This window comes from Marmota flaviventris, chromosome 13 (genome assembly GCF_047511675.1).
Source record: "Marmota flaviventris isolate mMarFla1 chromosome 13, mMarFla1.hap1, whole genome shotgun sequence".
Lineage (NCBI taxonomy): Eukaryota > Metazoa > Chordata > Mammalia > Rodentia > Sciuridae > Marmota > Marmota flaviventris.
In genome coordinates, this window is record NC_092510.1 from 99,275,468 (window position 1) to 99,299,223 (window position 23,756).

Consider the following 23,756-nt stretch of genomic DNA (forward strand, 5'->3'; position numbering starts at 1 on the left):
GTGAGCTGCTTCTCTCTGCCTTACACTCTGTCATGATGTTCAGCCTCATCTCTAAATCCAAGAAATGGAGCAGCCTTCTATGGACTAAGACCCCTGAAACAGTGAGCCCTCAAATAAACCTTTTCTCCTCTACAATTGTGCTGGTGGTGTCCTTTAGTCACAGCAGCAAAAAAGCTGACTAAAACAACCATTGATCCCCACCCCTGACTGGACTTCTTTGAAGATTCAGTTACAGGCTGCGGATTAGAGACCCAATCTCAATATAAATATACAAGAAAAACAAAAAATAAACAATCCCCCCCCCATACCCCACCCCAAGGATAAGTTGATTGCATGGAAAAGTTCTACAAAACATCTAAGAAAGAAATCAGACCAATTCTCCACAAACTCTTCTGGACAATAGAAGAGGAGGCGCTGCTTCCCAGTTCAACTCGCCGAGCAGCGTCACCCTGACACCAAACCCCAGACATTACAGGAAAACGGCCAGTCAGTATCCTTAGTGAATGAAGAACTTTCAACAAAATATCAGTCAAATATGGAAAAAGGATGATTGCAATGACTAAGTAGGGTTTATCATGGAGCAGAAATGCTGCTTCGACATTTAAGGACCAGTCAATGTGACTCGCATATGAATAATGGAACTAAAACCATGTCATCAGGGCTGGGATTGTGGCTCAGTGGTACAGCGCTCGCCCAGCACATGTGAGGCACTGAGTTCAAGTCTCAGCACCACATAAAATAAATAAATAAACTAAAGGTATTGTGTCCATCTATAACTAAAAACATTTTAAAAAAACATATCATCATCTTAGCTATACAAAAAGCATTTGACAAAATTCGATTTTCATTCATGATAAAAACTTTCAGAAATGAAAAACAGAAGGGAACTTCCTTAACCTGACAGATGGTATCTGTGAAAACCTGCAGCTAACATCATACATAATACTAAAGAACTGAATGCCTCCCCAAGATAAGGAAAACTTCTAGGATGTTTGCTTGCACCATTTCTTTTTTTCTTTTTAAGAGAGAGGGAGAGGGAGAGAGAGAATTTTAATATTTATTTTTTAGTTATCGGCGGACACAACATCTTTGTTTGTATGTGGTGCTGAGGATCGAACCTGGGACGCACGCATGCCAGGCGAGCGCGCTACCGCTTGAGCCACATCCCCAGCCCCCTTGCACCATTTCTATTTGAAATCATATTGGAGGTCCTAGCCAGTGCAATAGGTGAGGAAAAGAAATAAAAGAAACATGTTTCAGAAAGGAAGAAATAAAATGTCTCTATTTGCAGATGACAGGATTATCCACATAGAAAACTTTAGGAACTCAGCTGGGCACTGTAGCACATGCCTGAATCCCAGTGACTCAGGAGGCTGAGGACCAAATCCGAGGTCAGCCTCAGAATCTTAGTGATACCCTCATCAACTTAGCAAGACCCTGTTTAAAAATAAAAAATAAAAAGGGCTGTAGCTGTAGCTTGGGGGTAAGTGCCTCTGAGTTCAATCCCCAGTTTTTTTTTTTTTTAAAGCCATTATACCTAATAAATGAGTTTATCAAGGTTTTAGGACAAAAGTTTAATATTCAAAAATCAATTAATTTCTATATACCATTAATGAAAGATTGAAAATCAAAACAATTTAGACTATCCCTTATAAGAACACCAAAACCCATGAAATATTTAGTTATAAATCTAAAATATGTACAGGATCTATATATAAAACATTGGTTTTATATATAGCCATGTGACATTTATATATAGCCATGTTTTATATATGGCCATGTGACATTCTTTGGGCAAGAAATCAAGACCAAAATAAATACAGAGATACATACTATTAATGGATCAAAAGATTTGCTATTGTTAAGATGCCAGTTTTCCAAAAATTGATCTATAGACTCAACATGATCTCAGGCAAACTCCTAAAGGACTTTTTTATATAGAGAGCAACAAGCTAATTCTAAAATTTATACATTCAGGCCAGGGCACTTCAATAGTTTAGAAATTGTGGGCGGGGTTTGTGAACAAAGGTGAAAGATTTATACTACCTGATTTTAAGATTTGCTATAAAGCTACAGTAATCAAGATGGTAATGATTTGTTAATAGAACAGTAGAGTTCAGAGACAGACTTCTGCCTGTGTGGTTAATTGGTCTTTTGGTGTGGTTTTGGTTTGATTTTATAAAGATGTGAAGGCAATTTGATGGAGAAAAGATAGCCCCTTTTACTTGAGGATTCAAACAACTGGCTATCTTTATGAAAACCAAATGAATACTGACCGATACCTCAACATTATGCAAGGGACTCAAAATGGACCTTAGACATAAATGTAAAACCTAAAATTACAAAACTTCTGGTAGAGAACATAAGAGGAAATCTTGGTGACCTTGGGCTGAGCCATTCTTTTTATTAGGTAAAACACTGGAAGTAAACACATAGAAACATATTGATAAATTGGGCTTTTCATCCAAACACTACTAGTATTAGCCAATTAAATGTGAGCAAAAGTGGCATATGTCATTTTTAGGCAAAAGCTTTAAGAGTCATCCTGGGCTTCATTCCTCTCTCTGCATTCTATTGACGTCAGGCTTGGCCATGTGACATTCTTTGACCAATGAACTGTGTACAAAAGTTCACTGCAGGCAGAGGCTAGAAAGGTGCTTTCGGCCTTGCCATTCTCTCCTCCCTCTGCCGTGCCAAAGCATCACGTTCTAGGCAGAGACTGCTCTATCAGACTTGGTTGTAGGGTGAAGATGACATGTGGCAATGGCACATGCTACCAGCTATGCTCACAAGAGCGTGAGTGAAAAATAACTTGCATGGTGAGCCACTGTGATTTTAAGATTGGTAACTGTAGCCTAACCTAGACTCTCATTTTCCATGCAATTTGGTTTAGTGTGGTTTTTAGTTGGTAATATTTAAGGATGAAGCATTTCAAAGTCACCAGTAACATATCTCCAAAGCTCAGAGAGGGTCAGTCTCATATGCAAAGTTAGTCACAACCAAGGTGTGTGAAGGTTTTGTTTTGTTTTGTTCTGAGACTCTTTCCCTAATCATCTTCATGCATTCACTTCACAAATATTGAGAGTGGACCAAATGCCAGGCCTTGTACTAGGTGTTGGGGACAGCAATAGACAGGCAAACATGGTCCTTGTCTCAGAAAAAGTTTTATTCTAGTGGAAAGACAATCAATAATCAAATAATTATACAATGACATTGACAATTAACTGTGATAAATGCTACAGTAATGAAGTCCAGGATGTTAGAACAGACAGCAGTGGTCTGGCCAGGGCTGGGTCATCTTCCTCTTTTGGGCCCCAGAGATAGTGACCTGTCCAAAGTTACCCAACCAGGAAAAAGAGGGGGAACCAGAACCCTATATTCTACTTAGGCATTCTGTGATCTTTGAACCAAACCTTGGAGTGTATTTTATATTTAAGGCAAGAACCCTGTTTACCCTATCTTTACTGTTTACCCTATATTCCAACTGGAAGAGCCAGTTGGAATATGAATGAATTGCTATTCTCAACTCAGAGACATAAAAGCAATTCAAAGCAGAAATATCACTGATATTGGGGCAGTAGAACCATCTTTGATTTTATATAAATCTAGCAAAGTTAAAACACTCAACATATGCAGGCTGGGCAACCAATTGATGTGTTGGCACATCCCTGCCCCATAATGGCCCCTCAGCAAGGAAAAACAGCAACAGCACTGCCAGTTACGCACTTTCCAACATCAGGGGCAGTTCTGTCTAAAAGTGATCATCTTCAATCTTGTAATTTGGTCACATTCTTTTACTTTGCCACAAGCTAAGGAATTAATCCAATTTGGCATTATTCAATTCAAAAGAATTTCCTATGCATCTACTAGGTGCCAAACTCTAAGGATACAGGTAAAAATGAGTGTCACCTCTACAGTCTAAGTAGCAAAGTCATCGACAAATAAAAAACAAACTGTGTGCTCAACTGTTGGCCAGTTATTCCTCATACTTCTATCAAAGAGCTCCCAGCATGCTAACACTGTGGTGGGGGAAGGGAGTCATCAAATGAAGTCATACTGGACCTTCTTTATTTCCTTTTCTTGGTGTTCACCTTTAGTTCTCCAGGAAATTCAACTCCTTGACATGATTGGGTGCAGGAAATATTAGATCCAAGAGCAATCAAATGTGGGCAGCCCAGGTTGGATCTACCACTAGTAAGATGTGTCTAGAAGCCATTAAATCTTGTTACTTTTCTGGAGACTTTGTTTGCTCATTTGAAATGCTTCATATATGTAGGAAGATCTGCCCCAAAGGCTTAAGAGTATTCCTGCACTAAGATTACGTTCCTTGCCTCGACAAATCTGAAACTATTCACAACCATCACAAAATTTTAAAAATTCTATGAGCATTCCAAAAGTCCTTTTGGACTATGTGCCAAACTCTAAGAATACCAGTAAAAACTACGTTTTGAGATCAGCTGCCATGGAAGCAATGAGGGTCCTTGGTATTTCCTGTTTTCCCACAGTCCCAAAGTTTGTGAAAGACAGGTGATGTTCCGCATGGGCAAACTGATTGGGAAAACTGGGGCCAGGGACTCCCTGTAAACGTGGAATTCTGACATTTTGCGGTGCTGTCCCTGGCCCTCCATGCCTCACTCTGGGCCTCACAATACCGTTTCATGGGGCTCACAATACCATATTCCGGCCAATGGCCATTTCAGGGAGGGGCTCCCAAGGTCAGGCTGTTAGTGGAGCCTGGCTGCTTGAAATGCTGTCTTGGGAAAGCCACTTCTCTCCTCGCTGAGGTTCCACACAGGCCAACAGCCAGATACCTGGGGCCATGTCCGCGCCTCGAGGGCGGGTCACCACATATTCCACGGCCCCGAACAGAACCCCGCACCAGGAGGGCGCAACCACCTCCAGGTCCTCCCGACCGACACCAGGGCCCGCCCCTCGCACCGCGGCTCCGCCCCCGCTTCCGGTCGGGAGGTCACGTGCTCTGACCACGCCCCGCAGACGCGGCTCCTGTCGCGGCGAGCGTCCCAGCCTCCCTTCCGCCGGAAGTGGGGCGACTTTCCCTTTCCGGCTACGGGTCCCGGAGCGGAGCGGGAGGCCGGACCCGGGAGCCGAGCGGCGGCGGCGGTAATGGCGGAGCTGGTGCAGGGACAGAGCGCTCCGGTGGGCATGAAGGCCGAGGGCTTCGTGGACGCCCTGCACCGGGTCCGGCAGGTACGGGCGCAGCCGGCCGGCGGGAGCACGAGAGACCGAGGCGGGGCCAGGGCGGGCGAAGAGGGTCGGGCCTGGGGGCTGGAGACAGCCTGAGTCGACGCTTCAGCCGGGCCCGGCCGTTCGGCCGGGCGTCTACAGCCGGGAGTAGCCGGGGCACGAGGCGCCACCGCGAGGCCCAGGCTCAGCCTGTCGGGCGGGTCTCCCAGGTGTCTGAAGCCGCTGGAAAAGCGTTTGCCCAGAGCGCCCATGGCGTCCCAGCGCCCGGGTTGTACCCCTGGGGCTGTCAGTGATGGGTTCTGGGGTTCGGGAGCGGGTGGACGGGAGGCTCCTAGTGAGGATCCGGCTGTAAGTATAAGGGTGTCTTCTCAACACCCAGTAAAGAGCTTGTTAAAACTTGGAATCCTTCGTCTTTGGACTTTCTGTGTTTCGAAGGTGGAGTGGAGGGAACTCGAGGATATTTTATTTTTAAAGGTGTTCTGTGGAGAGAGGAGAGAGGAGGTGTTAAGTGGGTGGTCCCCAAGAGGCAGAAGTGGCAGTAGTTTTCCTTTCCTGAAGAGAATGACAGGGACCCATTTTGGAAGAGAAACTTTACCTTCTGACAGTGTGCATTTGTCCAAGATAAAATAGGTTAGTAAGAGGTTGCAAGCTTCCCTGGAGAAGAATATGGAACCTGCCAAAAATATTGTTTGGCTTTTGGCGGTGCTTAGAATGAATGTGCCATTCTTTTGTGTCTAAAACGTACTAAGTTGGTCCTAACAAACTTTCCTTGCCGAATGTCTCATGTTCGTCATCTCTTCCTATATAAATTGTAAGAACACTGGTACTTTAAAAGTTGGGCTGAAATTAATGACTGCTTGATTCCTAACAGAAAGCCACAGGACTCACTTGTGTTAGAAGAAGGCCTCCACTCCAGAGCTTGAAGATGTGGTCTTTCGGTCTCTTTCCAGTATTCCAGGGGAGGCATCCTTTCTGTCTCCCACATACTGACTTTTCATGTTAATATTGATGCTCCTGTAGACATTATATTGGATCCCAGAACTTTCCAACCCTGTGGTTTCACCTAAAATTTTGTCTGACGAATTGTTACTTACTGCCCAGGTACCAACTGTTACTGTAGTATCTCCATCTTAGACTTCAGTCACCTTCTGTCTACAGTGGATGAACATACCATCCAGCCCCCCTACAACACTGCTTGCTACTTTCCTCTGCAGTACAGGGTCCTTGACCTTGTTTCTCACTGGCTACTAATATGTAATGCCTATCACTCTGTGCTGATATGTGACAATCACCTTGTTGGCCTTCTGTGTCCTGGAAGAATTGTAGCCACTACCTTAAAGAGCTCAGATCCTCAGTTTGCAGAAGGCCTGTAATTGAACATAAAATGATTTTGAAACATTGTGAAGACTTTCTACTTCTCTTGAGGCAGTGGTTGAACTCATACTCTCTGACAACCTGCTCAAGAGGGAGACTCTCAGGTGTTAAATGCTGACTTAATGTGGATTGTTGAAGCAGTGCTGTTTACTACTAGCAGTGACACTTCATTGGAATTGTTCTCAGCTTTGAGATGCACCATTGACTGGAGCCATAATAGCCCAATGGAGCCAGGGCTGTTAAGTGTGTTCCTTCTGAATGTTATCAGCTGGAGGTCCATACTATCTTCAAGGATTTGATGGCCTTTAAAAACTAAAGAAAAAAAAAAAACAGGTTTGTGGGTAATTTTAGGTTTATTTTACAGTTCGTATTGGGCAAGAATGGAATGTTAGAAATCTGTAATATTGTGTGATAACAGTAAAGCTTACCTCAAAGGACCTCATACTATTTGGGCATCTGGGTGGTCATGGTTTTCCTTCTCCATAGTATATATAAGCATGTTGCAGAAACTTGCCCCCCAGCAAGTGGAAATAGAGACAGTATATTTCTTTATGTGAGTGACTATAGACCTCCCGCCTCTTATATGTCCTTGTAAATACCAGCGACTGTAGAACCTTCATACTTTTGTTAAGAAAGTTGTAAGCTGTCTTGTGCTCGGTTTTTCTAGCCAATTGAGTAGAGTCTGAGTTCACCCTGCTGGGATTTGAATCCTTGCTTTCTTTTCAATCTGGTATATGGAGTCTAGCACCTAATCCACTGAGCTTCTCTTCTGGCATCTTGAAGCCTTGTATATCCTTTGGACTCTTTCCAACAAAGTGAACCAATGGTTGCTGTTAGTTTACTCAAGCATGGTATTCTGAGATCAAAAGGGAGTCTCGGAAGATGTTCCATGAAATTTTTTTCTCAGCGGGAGGTCCAGTGAGTTACTAATGTTTGGCACAAATGGGTAATTAATTTATATCTGTTCTGAAGGGTAGTAAACATGTGATCTGATTCAGTCCTATTGATGAAGATCTAAAAGTGTTGGGTATTAAAAAAACGTAGCTAGTATATAAACTAGCGCATAATTCATTGGATGGCTAGCAGAATTAAAGTGTGTCTTTAACTAGTTTGGAGAGGCCAGGATCTTAATAAAGGTTGGATGTGAGTTCAAAGCCAGAGTGAGTCATCTTCCACAGCCAAACTGCACCTCTGTCCTGACTGGCTGAGTTACAAGGGGACCTCACTAAGATTTGGGATCAATAGTTGCAAATCTGTTTTATCCTGTTCAGTTTTTTTGAAGATATTTTTTAAATGTCTGCAGAAGATCCACTGGTAGTTTAGAAGCACCCATCATAAAGTAGGAGCAATCACATATTGACACGGTCTGTGTGCTATACTGTTAGGAGTTCCAAGTAGCCTTCCAGCCGATGGACTAGTTATCTGCCAGGTGTCACTTGAAGAGCTGCTTTTGCCAGTGCTCTTCAGTAGTCAGGCTCCTTTTTTGAGTTTGACCAAGTCAGTGCTTCTGAATTGCATAACTTGAGGATTCTATTCATATACAATGTAGCATAAATGGTACATAAATGGAGTCCGGCATCCTGATGGCCCTGCACCTGAGTAAGTATGACCAAGCATTATAAAATCAGTAGAAAGTAACCTTTCAGAGGATTTTTAGGCCTGGAACCTAATCTTTACTGGCTTATTTTTATGGAAATGTTGATTGGCGTGCAGCATCAAGTTCCATAATTCTCTGGAAGATTCCTCCTTATACATCCATTTTCTACTTTGAAACTGAGCAGTAAATAATTTGAGATGTGTGTTGTATATCTACACCTGGGCTGATTTGGGACTTCATGCTTTAAGATGCTGGCTTTTGTGTGTGTGTGTGTGTGGGGGGCTGGTACTGGTGATTGAATTCAGGGGTAGACTACACTGAGCTACATCCCTAGCCCTTTTTATTTTTAATTTTGAGACATGGTCTCACTGAGTTGCTGAGATTAACTTCAAACTTGGGATCCTCCTGAGCCTCCCAAGTCACTGGGAATACTCTAAGAGAGCATTGTACATCAATTAAAGGAAAAAGCTATATTCATTGGCTATTAGATAAGCCTTAAGAGATTATGCCTTTGCTCAGTTAATATATGTTTTTGACTTGGAAAAGTCTAGTGTGTTGAATGCTCACAAGATTCAAGTTGCACTCCATGGAGACTGTCTCATACATGTCCAGTGGTTGAATTTTGTAGGAGACTGATGCCTCTATGCTCATTTTATGTTTCTCAAACATTCAAAGGAAATCAGTTTCTGTAGAAAATCTATGGGCTGCTCCTGTAGATTTGCTCTGATGGCACTCAGTATATTTGTCGGCAAAGAATGAGTCCTTGTTAAAGGGTTTTGGTGATGTCACTGACCCTTTTAGGTCACCACATGTTAATGGAAGTATTGCTATTTGGTATTGAAAAGTGGATAGTAAGTGAACTGCTTTCCATTGTGAGCCTCTTAAGGCTTCATTCGTCTTCAACTGAGATTTATTCATCTTTAATTTAAAATCTGGTATCGTGCATATTGTCAAACTTTGCTTTTTTCTGAAGTCCCAATAATCTTGTAGATACCTAGACCGCAGTTCTCAAAATAGTCCCATGGACTACAGTGGACTTATAAGCATGCTTACTTTGACCCACACAGTACCAACACTTAGAAATTAGAGTGATTTTGCATTAAAATTGAGATTTCTAATTTATTTAGAAAACATCTGACTACTTTGCTCTCCTGTCTTGCATGGCATTCATCAGCAAGAGCTGAGTAGCTGCTGCCCCTTCACATGAGTGTCCACTCTGGGTTACCTTTATTCCTAGCACCATGCTGCTGTTTTAAACTACCCATTGGGATTCTGGATTGACTGCTTTTTCCCTGATCTTTTTCTAAATTGTAAGCCCCAAATCCCTGGGGTGAGAGTGGGGGACACCAGTGGGTGCTGGGTATTGAACCCAGCCAGGCCTTGCTTATGCTAGGCAGGCACTCTACCATGGAGCCACATCCTCAGCCCTTTTTTATTTTATTTTGAGACAGGGTTGCTGGCCTTGAAGTTGCAGTCCTCCTCCTTCACCTGAGTTGCTGGATTACAAATATGCCCCACGACACCCAACTCATCTTAGATTAAAAAAAAAAAAATTTTTTTTTTAGAAATTTAAAAAAAATTTCTAATGGAAAGAACTCTATATGGAGAGTTAGGAGGTCTGAGTCTCCTTCAAGTATATCCAGGACCATGGACGAGGTTGGCCATATAGCCTTTTGAACATCAGGCTTTTAATATATCTTCCATGGAAAAGAGCACTTAGGCAAATAATTTTAGAGCATGCAGGGTCAAATAAAGGTGAGTTGGCTTTACTGCAGGACTTCTTTGTGCATTTAATAACTTATGTGCATTATCTCCTACAAGGGTGTAAGGTGTATGCTATCTTTTTTAGATTTTTAGATGGATCTCTCTAAGTTGCATATGCTGGCCTTGAATTTGCAATTTTGCCCCAGCCTTTTAAGTAGCTGGGATTACAGGTGTGTGTGACCATTCTTGGCTATAGTAATATCTGTGAACAAAACCTTGAAGGGATGATGGTGGAACTCTATCAGGAGGGAGAATACTAATGGGGCATGTCCTTTTAGACCACGTGGATCAGTGTTTCTGCTGAGAGCCTCAGCTGGTCATGTTAGCACGTTACCTGCAGATGGGCTTCTCCATACCTACTTTAAATTCAGCAGAGTTTAATGAGCACGTGTTCTGTGCCAAGCATTTTGCTAAGCATTGGGAAAGTGTTCTTTAATTTTTTCAGAACTTGGATTTTTTTTTTGAGATTTCTGAAAACTTTGATCCTCCCCCCAGAAATACTTAAGTTTCATGAAGTTCATGATTTCTCTAAGGCTAAAACCTGGAAGTCCCAGTTAAGAACTTTTGTTCTCAGGTATAATATGATTGTGACAGAGCCCTTCCTCAAAGAGCTCAGTAGTGGGGAGACAGTAGGTAGTTTACAGAGTGCTTAGCAAACAAATAGAGGAGTTTTTAATTCTGCCCAAATGTGGGTGGGATGAGGTTGTCAGGAAAAGCTCCTGAAAAGAACTAACACCTTATCTCATTGTCATAGAATTGCTTGTTTTGCTTAATGCCAGTAAATAGGGCAGGATCAGCCAGGCCCCATCTCTAATGACAATAGCTACCATTCATGGAGCCCATGCTGTGCTGGGTGCCAGGCAAGAGTTCTTAGATACATTCCCTCATTTGAGGGTCACAAAGTTCCCAAGGAATAGTAGTATCATGAAGTGGTTATTTAGAAGACAGAACTTTGAACTCAGATTGTGTGAGTGTAAGTTCTGGTTCTGCTACTTCTGGCTTGGTGACCTTGAACGAATTATTTAACTTCTTTAAGCCTCAGTTTCTCATCTGAAAAATGGAAATCCTTGATGATAGTAATTTGGAAAATAGCTAATGTTACGAGGTGGGTAGTATCTACTGAAGGGGCCATGAGTCAACTTTCTGTGCTGTTGGTAATATTTTTCTTTTTCCTTTCTTTTGTTTTCTTTCTCTGTTCTGGGGATGGAACCCAGTGCCTTGGAGATTCCTGTGCATTCTACCACACGAGCCACACCACAGCCTGTGCTCTGTCTTGATCTGGACCCTTAATCATAGGCGCTAAGGATGTGAAAATGCAGTGAGCTGTAAATGCGGGCCCCATACACTCTTCTGTATTACTATTATATTTAGACAAAAGGTTAAAATAGCAGACATTTCTGGATCCTTAATATGTGCTGGCATTTTTGGGGTGATTTACACTTGTTACCTTGTTATCCGTAGAGATAGGTTAACTACTTCACACCATCATTGAAAATTAAAGAAAGGCACTGGGCAACAGCCTGGTAAGGGAGCAATGAATTTGGTATACTTTCTTCTTTGTAACACATCAGGAAGTTGGATGCCGGCCTAGGGCTTTCCCCTGTACACCAAGGTTCAGGACCCTGTCTCTGAGACTCAAGCATAGTGCCTGGGTTCTGCTTCTGCTATGGGAAGCAGAGATTTGCAGTCCAACCTTAGTGTTCTTCCAGGCAGGGCCACTCTTGTGGCTGAAGAGCACAGGTTGCCCCGAAGCAGGTTCCCACTCCCTGGATGGTGATGTGAGCTTTACCTGTCTGCTGGATCTCCGAGAACAGGAGTAGTTATAGTTAGTGGCATGGAGAAGGGTGTGTAGGTGACTTTCTGGCATTTGGGGCCTTTACTTGTTTCTATTTAGTATAAAGTTCTCAGGTATGTGTAGGTAGTCCTAGCTTCCCTTTGGATTTGTAAGGTGGACTAGTTTGTGAATCAGAAAAGGGAATAATTAATTGCTGTATTTCCTAACTTCAGTGATTTGTTTACCACCTTTATGATTTTTCCCATAAAAATGAGCCTTCATTATACTATTTACTTAATATTAAAGTGTTTTCAAAAGGAAAATCACTATCGTAAGTGGAAAACAGCCATGCATCAAAGGTAACTAAGGACAGTGTGTGTATATGTTAATAAAAATACTGATCCATAATCTGGGTGTGGTGGTGCACACCTGTAATCGCAGTAGCTCAGGAGGCTGAGGCAGGAGGATTGAGAGTTCACAGCCAAGCCTCAGCAACAGTGAGGCACTAAAGCAACTCAAAGAGACCCTGTCTCTAAATAAAATACAAAATAGGGCTGGGGATGTGGATCTGTGCTCAAGAGCCTCTGAGTTCAATCCCTGGAACCCCCCACACCGCCCCCCCCCCCCCAAAAAAAAAAAGTACTGATCCATGTGCCTTCTAGAATTGTCTGTATCCTCCTCTTTAGAAAACATGGGTGTGATCAGCCCTGTGTTTTACAGGTGAAAACACCAAGGAACAGGGCCCTTGAAGGTCACACACTGGAAGAGTGGCAGGAAAACCAGGACTCTCAGCTGACTCCTGGTGTGGTAGTCCCCTCCCCTCTATTCTGCTTCTTGCATTAGGGGCTGAATGTCCAAGATGGTGATTTGTTTTTCATCTATCACTGTGCTTAAAGTAGTGAGATAACCCATTTGTCTCCCCACAAAAGGAGGGGTGACTTGTGTTTTAGAAAATCACTAGCAGAGTCTCCAAGGTCATGCCTGCAGATAAGAAATAGAGTGGCCTTGGTTTTGTTGGAGTATCCCAGCTTGTGTGCTTCTGTTATCTTCTGGCCTGCACCATTCTGAACCTCACATTCCCGAAGCAGCTACTGTTTAGAAGGAGATGAGTGAGGATATGAGCAGTCCCTTGAACCGTAGGCACTGGGAGTCATTAGGTTTTTAAGTCCTCAGGAATTTAGATGGGTTTTAGAGAGTATGAAGTGGAGGAGGGAGAGGTGCTTGCCTAATAGTTAGGAGCCTAGACTCTGAGTCGGGGGGCCCAGGCTTAAATGCTATTCTTCACTTTTAGAATGGGTGGCTTGGGTGAGTCACTCAGCTTCTGTGGGCCTTTTTTTTTTTTTTCTTAAAATGGAAATACCAGTTTCCTAGAGAATCATCATGAGAAAAACAATATATCTGAAGTGTTCTTAGCAGAGTGCCTGCCACATAGTAAGCACTCAATAAATCATTTTAATTTTCATTATTAGATATTTAAAACCATTTCTTGGAACAAGAAATGTGCTTTATGAATAAAGGAATACATTGTTTCTTTACAGTATATTGTAATGTACAGTATAATATAAATGCGAAGTATAATTACTCATCTAACATTTGTATTGCCAGGATTCAAAAGCAACCTGCTGGCTTCAGCACTATACCTCTTAACTATTACTCTGGACTGCCTCTCTCTTTGCAGACTTCCCAAGTTATAGAAAACTGAAGCAAGCATGAATTAGGAACAAATTGGAGAGACTTGTCATATTTTGGAAGGACACTTGTCAATTTAATCAAAACTAGGAACAGAAAGCTTGTAACATTTCTATGTGACATTCCAGCACCATATGAAACTGGAATTTCCTTATAAATTATAAGGAAGGCCAAGGACTCAGGAATACATTTTAGCTATGTAAGAAGGAAGGGAAAAGAGCTAGAAGCCAGTAGGCATCATCAGAAGGGAATAGAGATGATGTGCCTAATGTGTGGAGCTTTTTGGGGTGGTCTGTTGAGAAAGTGGTTTGATGCACATACTGTTGGGGATTCCACAGAGAATCATAGTACCGTTAGCCATAGAACCCCCACCCACACACCCACTTTTTCTTTTCTTTCTTTTTTTTTTCGCACCAAGGGATTGAACCCAGGGGCATTTCATCAATGAGCCACATCCCTTATTTTTTATTTTGAGACAGGGTCTTGCTAAGTTGCTGAGGCTGACTTTGAACTTGCACTTCTCCTGCCTCAGCCTCCTGAGATGAGATGCTGGAATTACAGGCATGCACCAATGTGCCAGGTTACCCCTTTCTCATTTTGGGGTCATCTTCATTGTCTGTTAGGAAGTTTTAGGGCCGTATTTTGCTTAAGTTTTTTACATGGTGCTAAGGATGGAACCCAGGACCTCGCACCTGCTCAACAAGCATTCTGCCACTGAGTATACATCTAATCCTTTTATTTTACTTTATTATGAGTCAGTGTCTTTCTGAGTTGTCTAGGCTGGCCTTGAACTTATAATCCTCCTGCCTCAGCCTCCTAAGTAGTTGGGAGTACAGGAATGCGCCATCCGTTAGGCCTTGCTGGGGCCATTTTTAAAGAACAACTGGGACAATAATCTTGACACTCCCTACACCAGCCATTTGCTGCTCAGTTTATTGTGGTCTCCTGTGAAGTGAAGTGTTCTTACCTTTTAAATTCATCTGCTTTACCAAATAATTCCTTAAAGGTAGCTTTTGCATCTTGAGTAAGTAGCCAACTACCACAAGCTTATCCAAAACATGGAGAGAGGCTGGGGATGTGGCTCAAGCGGTAGCGCGCTGGCCTGGTATGCGTGGGGTGCTGGGTTCGATCCTTAGCACCACATACAAATAAAATAAAGATGTTGTATCCACCGAAAACTAAAAAATAAATATTAAAAATTAAATATGGAGAATGAGATTGCAAGTCTTGGGCAGTGTGCCATTTGGAGCAAATGATCCCTTCCTTACCTGAGTCTTGGGTATATGAGCTCGGGTTTCTTAGTATTTTTCTTACTGGTGGGGAAAAAAGTTTTAAGCATGCATTCAGGCTGCCATCATCTCTAGGTTAGTCAGGGGTCAGCAAACTTCCTTTAAAGGTCTGTGTAGTAAGTGTTAACATTTAGGCTTTGCACACTGCACAGTCTCTGTGCCACGGTAGTGCAAAGCCAGCCATAGGTGATATATGAACAAATGTGTGGTTGTGTTCTCATAAAACCTTCATTACTTAAGCAGGTGGTTCACCAACCATAATTTGCTGACCTCTGGCCTCTACTATACTAGTACCTCCTAAATGATCTTCCTCTCCTCATCTCCTTACAATCTGTTTTCCTTGAAGCAGTCAAAGGGATCTTTTAACAATAAAAACGAACATGTTTCTCTCTGGATTAAAACTTGGGAATAGTCTTCCATCAGCCTTTCTATAAAATCCAAGTTCCTTACCAAGACCCGTAAGGCTCTAAGAACTCTTAGAATACATCTAGGTCCTTGTGCTCAGTGAAATTGACTTATTCTTCTAGGCTCATACCTGCAAGCCTGTTCTGCCCCAGGGCTTTTGTACAAGCTGTTCCCTCTGCCTAGGACATCCTCTGGTTTTTCTGTGGCCAACCTCCTCCTCATGTAGTTCTCAGATTAGATGATACCTCCCTGCAGTGGCCCTTCCCTGATTGCTTTACTTGAAGCACCTCTTCTGGGCCCTGTGTATGTCATCTTAATGCTTAGTACCAGCTGGAGTGGTCAGTTACTGATTACCTTGTGTACCCTGTAAGTCCCCACCAGCTGTGCTAGTTCAAGAGAGTCAGGGCTTTCCTAGGTCATATTCTGCACAGCAGCCCCAGTGCCTCAAACAGCTCGTTACACTGGAGATAACTAGTATTTGTTGGATGGATTGCCTTCTTTTCAAAACCCTGGTATTTGTAAAATATTTCTACTACTTGAAGCTCCTTTGTTCAAGGTATCTTAACTATATTTCAAAAACTAATATGGTATTGTACCCTAGGGTTTTTATGCAGAGAGGAAGGAGACTTGCCCAACATCGCAGAACCAGTAAATGGAAGGGAGGAGAGCAGACATCAGTGGACTTGGGATGCCTGGGAGCCTGGCTGGCATTCCAAGGCCTGCATTTGGTTTTCAGTCTCGTGGTTATCTTTGTCATTTATTTGTTTAAGGTTATTTATCTTCATGTTGGTCCCAGAAGGCGTCAGACTTCTGGGCACTTTTGGACTAGCACAGAACTACCAGGAAAACCTCAGCTGTATGGGACAGCTGTGCTGGCTGCCGTCTGTCCTCCCTGCTTGTTGAACTTTACTAAGGGACTGACATGAAGAACAGTTGCTGTAAATACTCCTTTGCTTAAGTGAGAGTTGATTTATTATGCCATGTTTAATTTCCTAATGAGAACAAAGTAGATAAGTAGGAAGTTCGGCATTTGTTTCTGGGGGGAAAACTTACTAGCTATGTTCTGTTCTTTGGCTGATAAACAACTTCAGCTGCTGATATTGTTCTCAGAAGTTGCCTCCCTTTTCTGTGGGGCAGGAATCCTTCTGAAATTGTTTGGACATTTCCACCGTGGAGGAGCAGTTTATCATTTTTTGTCTGTGAAGCTCACATCATCAGTTTATGGATGTTAAAGTTAATAGGATGGATTTAGTCTTGAAGAGTTGTTGTTTCTGAGCAAACCGGGCCTATGAAATATTCTTGGGGAATTTGTTGCGGAAGGGAAAAGAACCCTGAAATAAAATAATAAATTTCTCCATATTGTCTGCCTGCTTTAAGATGAGGCATACCTATATCCAAAGTACATGTATGAAGACATGAATTGGTGTGAACATACTTTACATAAAAAACAGAGATATGAAAAATTATGCTCTATATGTGTAATAAGAATTGCAATGCATTCCGCTGTCATGTATTTAAAAGATAAAATCAATTAAAAAAAAGATGAGGCATACCTATATATTTAGTAACTACTTAAAAATATGGATTTGCCTATAAAGGCACAGTTTGGGAAGTATTTTTATTTCTAAAGACATTATTAAGGCCAAAAGAAAATTCAGTTCACAGGGAAAACTGGCCTGTTGTGATGATGCCTTACAGTAAGGTCGTTGGGGGAGAAGCAGGTAACAGCCCCTTCATGGGACTCTTGTGTGTTCTAATACGGCTTTGATTTGTTACTGAGTATTTAAATCTGATTCTCTTTGTAGATTGCTGCTAAGATTGATTCGATTCCTCACTTGAACAACTCTACGCCTCTCGTGGACCCCTGCGTGTATGGATATGGCGTGCAGAAACGGCCCCTGGACGATGGAGGTGAGTCCCCTGCGTGCCTTCCCGCAGGGTCGGAGTGAGCCTACCAGCCATGCTTGACTCTTTCAGCCCTTTCCTTAACGGCTCTTTCCAGCATCGCTCTCTTGAGAGGAATGGTAGAGGGAATGTATTTAGGATAATTGTTCTCAACAATTCTCCAGCATTTGAGTTCCTATTTGCCTTGATAATACAGAAATTTTTTCAGCTGGGCTCCAAGGTAAAGACTTGGCCTTGAACATCCATCTGGAAGTCATTTGACCCCTTTGAGAATTTTGATTTAGCTCTCAGTTCTTCTAGTGCATGTGTGGAAATTGAAGTTCCCACTTTCCTCCAAAGAAAAGCTAAGATTTGGTGTGCAGCTCTGAGGAAGCTGTGGCTGCGTCTTGTACTCCAAGAAAGGAAACAGGGATGGTGACCTTTCACAATATCTGCTGGGTTTTCACCTCCCGGTTTATGACAAGCTCTTTCGAGAAGCTTCTGTTTTTATTTTATTCATTCATACATTTAATGTTTTCTTCATTTTTGTTTTCTTCTCCATCCCAAAAGGAATTTGAGAATCTTGTATAGGGTGTGAGGGTCACTTGATGACACTTACATCCTCACATAGTTAAGGGTCTTCTCTGGTCTTCTGCTGTTCTTCCCGTCTGTGTATGCACTCAATTGTTTATGGTTTTGCTTATTTCTGTGATACAAGTGAAAGAAAGGAAAGTGCAGAACAGAAGTGTTGTATCTTCCAAAGAAAGTAACTGTTTTTATGTACTTAGAAAAAATATAATTTGGCTGGGTGTGGTGGCACTTGCCTAAACTCAGGAGGCTGAGACAGGAGGATTGCAGGTTCAAGGCCAGCCTCAGGGCTGGGTCTATGGCTCCGTGGTAGAACATTTGCCAGCATGTCTGAGGCACTGGGTTAATCCCCAGCACAACATAAAAATAAATAAATAAAATAAAGGTATTGTGTCCATCTATAATTAAAAATAATTTTTAAAATAATTTATTATTTATTTTAATACCTTTTTAAAATTTATTTTATGTGGTGCTGAGGATTGAACCTAGGGCCTCACAAGTGCTAGGCAAGTACTCTACCGCTGAGCCACAATCCTAGCCCTAAAAATATTTTTTAAAACTAGCCAGACTCAGCAACTTAGTGAGCCCCTGTCCAAAATAGAACATAAAAGGTGCTGGGAATGTGGCTCAGTGGGTTCAGTTCCTGGTATAAAAAAATAATGTGTGTGTGTATGTATATACACACGTGTATATACATACGTATACATACACATATGTAAATTTGGTGCTACTGCAATTTCTTTGGTTTCTTCAGGAATTCTAAAAGTAGAGATGGCCATTGTTTTTAGATGTGGGAAATTTTTGAGTAATTGTTTAGACTGACAAGGTGAAGACTTTGAGGATACAGCATGCATCATTTTGAGTATAAAATTCTTGTCGTTGTTGTTGTTTTGTTTTGTTTTTTAACTATTTAAGGTCACACATGTGGATAATCTACCCCAAGGCCATTGGAACTAAGATAATCATTTGAACTGCTGCTTCAAAATGGTGCTCTACGATCTTTTTATACATTACTGATGTTGGTATTTTCTTAGACCAAATGTGACTGATGACATTTTCTGCGTTTTTGCCTTAGCTAAGAGCTGTGATGCAAAGTAACCTTGCCTTTGTAGGGTGTTCATGCTTTGAACATCCAGTGATGTCCTATGGGACATCAATGTCAAAATCAAACTGAGCTCTCTGGCTCTGAGCGCAGGTCTCATTAATGGACACAGTCTCCATGGCCCAGTGTTTCCAGAAGTCAGGATCGATACATCTCACAACTCATCAGTCTTTCATGACAATTCAGCCTTGTTTTCCGCAGAGTTGAAGTGTCAAACCTTAGGCACACAGTGAACAGGTAAGAGTACCTGTGTCCTTTGCATAAGGACCACCTAAATATTTGCAAGTGAAACCCCTCTCCTGCATTGTGCAGACATCTTTCTCCCATCAGTCCTTTGTGTATCCATTTGAAAGAAATCAGTAAAAGGTTCCGAATCTATCGATAAGGGAGAACTGGGTAGCAGACAGATGTAGTTGACCAACAGCCAGAATCATACTTAAAAACCAAGTTCATTATTATATCATGTGTCTTCACCTGATATTTCGAAATGCATATTTTTAACCTGTTTGCCTTTTGAAGAATAAATACTCATAAACAAAATGAACGCAATTTCTGTTTTCCTCTCTACATGTTAAGCCTTCTTACAGTGGGAATGGGCCACTCTCCCACTGGATACTGTGATGTGTGTCCTGTCGGATTTGTCATCATCTCTGGACGTCTTGTCTTCTGTAACAATGGAAACTGTATTGAAGAACAAGACATTTTTTCCTCAGGCTTCTTACATTCTTCATCCCAGTTGATAAAACTAATCTTTCTGTTGATCATTGTTAAATAACAAACTTACACATTTCTCCAAGTTTTTTCCTTGTAGAGTTCGGGCTTGCTATTGAATAGCTCAGCAAGAACCTTAGGAACCTGAGCTTTTGGGGCCTCTTGGCCTGGTCTTTGTCAGATATGTTCTAATGGGAATAAAGGTACTGGGCCAGTTCTCTGTGTCTTGAGTTAGGTATATGAACACACAGACCCTGTTGGGGGAAGTGATGTCCTCTGTTAACCTGATAGCTTTCTGAGTCTTGCAAGTCTTGCTGTCATTGCAATAAGAATTTAGAAAATCCCAGAGCCTGGATACAGAACCAGAAGCAGGAATGTCAACACTTTTTTCCTAGCATTAAAGATTTCCAGAGGTTTTGCAGGTTCTTGTTTGGTTTGGCTTGGGGTTTCGTGATAGATGCTCACCAGATCGCTTCTTTAGCAATGTGAACTTTCTGATTTAACTGTGAAGCAGGGTTCTTTAACCTTTAGGAGGTTGAAGTTCAATCACTTAAAACTTTTTGGAGATGTTATTCACTTAAAAGCACTTTACTTTAACTAGAAAGAACCTTACTGTAGACTTGACTCAGGACAGTTGAGATTTTCAAACATAAACTGGAAGATGAATTGTGTGAGGCAGTGCGATAGGGGACAGGTTGGTTCTTGGTGTACAAGGGGGCTTGGTTTAATTGCATTCCAGAGAGTGACAATTTTGAGCTGTCTGTGAGATTGCTAGTTCCTGATCCTGCTTGGGACCAAGCAAGGAATTTGGAGCTCAGCTTTCAGGGCCTGCCTAGGTTCCCTTCCTCAGCAAGAGCAGTCATTCCACGGCCCTCCAGCTTCACATCAAATCATTTGTACCGTAGCATCTTCAGTCTTGACACCTGAACTTTCTTACAGTCTTTGAGATGTGTGTTTGGTACCCCAGCAATTCACAAATCCTGCTCTGGTCTCTCTATGGCACCTCTCCCATACAGTACTTTCTTCATGCTGCAGCTGGAGCCTCTTCCTGCAGCCACGCTGACGTATCCTGTGTCTCCTTTAGGACTACTGCAGCTTCCAGCAGTCAGAGGTCCAGATCTTCCTAAGCTGGCCATGGCCTCCCTGCCTTTCTAGTTTCTTTTCCTAGTCCTGTGCTCACCACTACAGCCTAGGCATCTCTTCTCTTTGCTCTTCCTGAAAGTTATCCCCTCGCCAGTTCTTTACCTGGCCATCTCTCACTCACTTTCAGGTCTCAGAATTGATGTGACTTACCAGGTGCCATGGTGCACACCGGTAATCCCCATGGCTTGGGAGGCTAAGGCAAGACGATCACAAGTCCAAAGCCAGCCACAGCAACTGGAGGCCCTAAGCAACTCAATGAGACCTTGTCTCTAAGTATAATACAGAACAAGGCTGGGGGTGTGGTTCAGTGGTTAGGTACCTCTGGGTTCCATTCCCAGTAGCAAAAAAAAAAAAAAAAAAGAGTTGATGTGACTTCCTTCTAGAAACTTCTTTCGACATTTTTGGTGCCTGGCTTCCAAGCTCCCTAGCTGCTTCATCTTCTCTCCTTCTTTTTCATTCTTCCCTCCTTTCCCTTTGCTGTTTTTTCCTTTTCTCACACACCCACTTCACCAGTGTATAGTAAAACACATTCGGGGCTGGTCCTCCAAACTAGTTTTTGTCCCCTTTTGGTGGCACACACCATCCCCTCTTTTGTTATGCAGGCACCAGGGCCCATGATGCTCCTCTCCTACCACATTCAACGTGATCAGAGACTCTTCATTTCCCTTGTGCCTTGGAGAGTGAAACAAGTAACTCTCCTGCTTTACTTTACCCTTGTCATATGCTGTGTTTAGCATCTTTAATGTTTTGTAAAAAGTAAGCTTCAAGTTTAAGAGGACAGTATGAGCTGAGCGTTTTAGAAATATAGATTTGGACTTAATTGCACATTGACAAGTTTTTGTTGCAGCAGTAGGGATGGAACCCAGGGTTTTGTCCATGGGCAAGTACCCTTTTTTCTTTTATTTTGAGGCAGGGTCTGGGTGCTTTCCCCAACTTGACCTTGAACTTGCAATCCTCCTGCCCCTGCCTCAAGTCACTGGGATTATGGGCGTGCCCTGCTGTGCCTGTCCGGAAAGCTTTTTCTTAAAAGAGACCAGGTTGTAAATATTTTTGGCTTGCACCTCCTGAGCTGTGCCATTGGAACTCAGAAGCAGCCACGGATGATAGGTAAACACGTGGCAGATGAACATGGCTGTATTTCAGTAGTATGTTATTTACAAAAGCAGGCAGCTGCCCTCAGGCAGTCTGCCAGCCCTGGTCTAGCATCAGCTCATGAATGAGCTCAAGCCTTTCTTTTTCTTCCTTTAGGAAAGCATACAGAGGCTGCCCTCCCTCCACTCTTCTCAGCCTCTCAGGGTCCACTGTGTACCTGCCTGGCTGCTTGAGAAACCAGGTGTTGCTTCTGTTTAACCCAGAGTTTTGATAGAGGGAGAAGTCGCTTGACCCTCCCCATAGTCAAGGAGTGCAGCGCCCCCCCACCCAATGTCCTTCCCAGAGGGCTTCAGAAGCCCTGGGGCTTCTTGGGTTGAATTAAACAACCCCCCTCACCTTCCCGTCTGTGTGAAGTAGACACCAGAACCAGAACTTTGGGTTCCTGCCACTGGGGGAGGAAGCAGAAGCTTGCAAGTGACTTTGAAATAGGCCCACCTTCTCTACCAGAGACTGTCTGTGATGAGTAAGTGGTGTAGACCCACACTGTCTCGTTCTTTTGCTGTTTTGGGAAGTGAAGGAAAGGTTCCTGCGTGTGCTGTCAGATGAGAACAGAATACTTGTGCTCCTTTACAAGTTTTTGTTTCATCACTTGTGTCACAGGGCACGGAGAAAGAGAAAAAGAGGAGTGAAGAGGAAACTCGCTGTTACACTGCTTGCTGCCTTGAGGCTAAGGGCTGAGGGGGCCGAAGTGGGTGGTTGGGAGGCTGCTGCGCGGGACCCACTCTACCTGGAGCCTGCGTGTGCCAGTCTTGGGAGACGGAAAAATGAAGTGCTGTGATGCTGGTCCTTTCCCTGAATGGAGGGTGGTAGAGGGTGCTGGAGGGGTGGAAGCCAAAACTGAGACACCTCTGCCGAGAGTCATGGGGCTGGGAGAGATTTGCCTTTGCCGGAGGTGAAGCAAGTTAGGCAGCTCTCTGGCCCTCCTTTTCCCGCTGCTGCGTGAAGACTTCTGGGGTTGGGTGGGCATGCATGGGCCAATAGAGGCATTCTCTATTAGCTTTGGCTAATTCTCTGTTAGCTTCTGGCTCTTCAGCTTCCTTCTTCCTTGAAATGGACCTCTGGGAATTATATCTGCCCTGCATGGCCTTCTCCTTGCCACACACTTCTTGAATTCCCCTTCCTTGGTTTGGTTGGTAAGTCAAGGACTCAGGGTGGAGAGTCCCCAGGAGACACAGTGCAAGGGCACTGTGAACACTGTTCACAGTCTTGGTGGGGAACACTGAAGCAGAGTCTGAATTTTATCCAGATAATAACTCCTGGCAGAGGCTCTGCGCCCTGCCCTACTGGACCCTGTTCCTCCCTCCATCTGTACGAGTCAGGATTACAATTCAGAGTTGAGGTGGTGGTCAAATGGACACATGTATGTGTGAGGTGGAAAAAGGAAGTGAGATTCTTTTTCCTGGCAGAGTGTGAACTGACTGGTTGGTTGACAGTTGGCTTAGCCAGCGAGGTGGAATAGTGGGCATTTCCCCAAAAACAAATGGGCTAAATCTGCTGCAGGAGTGCTGTGACAGAGCTGTAACTGGAGCTCACAGGCAGTACCTGTTGCGTGCCTTACAACCATCAGTCTGGAGAAGAAATCATAGCTGTCAAATTCAAAGAGGTTTCCTAGTTTTTTCCAATTCTTTTAGGAAATATGTTAACCAAAATGTCTTTCTAACCTGGCTGAACATCAATATCACTGCAGGAGGCCCCCCCGCTCTTTGTTTATTTTTGGTACCAGGGATAGAAGAACCAGGGGTACTCTACCATTGAGATACATCCCCAGCCCTTTTTATTTTTTTATTTTGAGACAGGTCTTGCTAAGTTGGTAGGATTACAGGTGTGTACCACTGTGCCTTGCACTCTACAGGAGCATCAAGATTTATCTTGATGGTACAGCCTGTCCAGGAGACAGTTTTACAGTCCTACAGAACTTAGCATGTACTTGTCATACAACCCCAAGTTGTACTCCTGGGCCTTTATCCCCAAGAAATGCAAACTTAACATTCACTAAAAAAAAAAAAAAACAAAACCTGTCCGCAAATCCTTGTCACAGCTTTATTCATAACAGCCCCAGACTGCAAACACCCAGACGTC

The 23,756-nt window shown here is 42.9% G+C and overlaps 1 protein-coding gene across 2 annotated transcripts in view; it reads left to right on the top strand.

The window, feature by feature from the left end:
* The first annotated feature begins 5,049 nt into the window (after window positions 1-5,049).
* Window positions 5,050-23,756, top strand: part of Fubp3 (far upstream element binding protein 3) — a 48,767-nt gene continuing 30,060 nt past the window's right edge. For both annotated transcript variants that reach the window (XM_027942832.2, XM_071601054.1), the window contains exons 1-2: window positions 5,050-5,208; window positions 16,903-17,008. In XM_027942832.2, coding sequence (XP_027798633.2) covers window positions 5,125-5,208; window positions 16,903-17,008 — 190 coding nt within the window. In that variant the 5' untranslated portion in view covers window positions 5,050-5,124. The remainder of the gene's footprint in view (window positions 5,209-16,902; window positions 17,009-23,756) is intronic.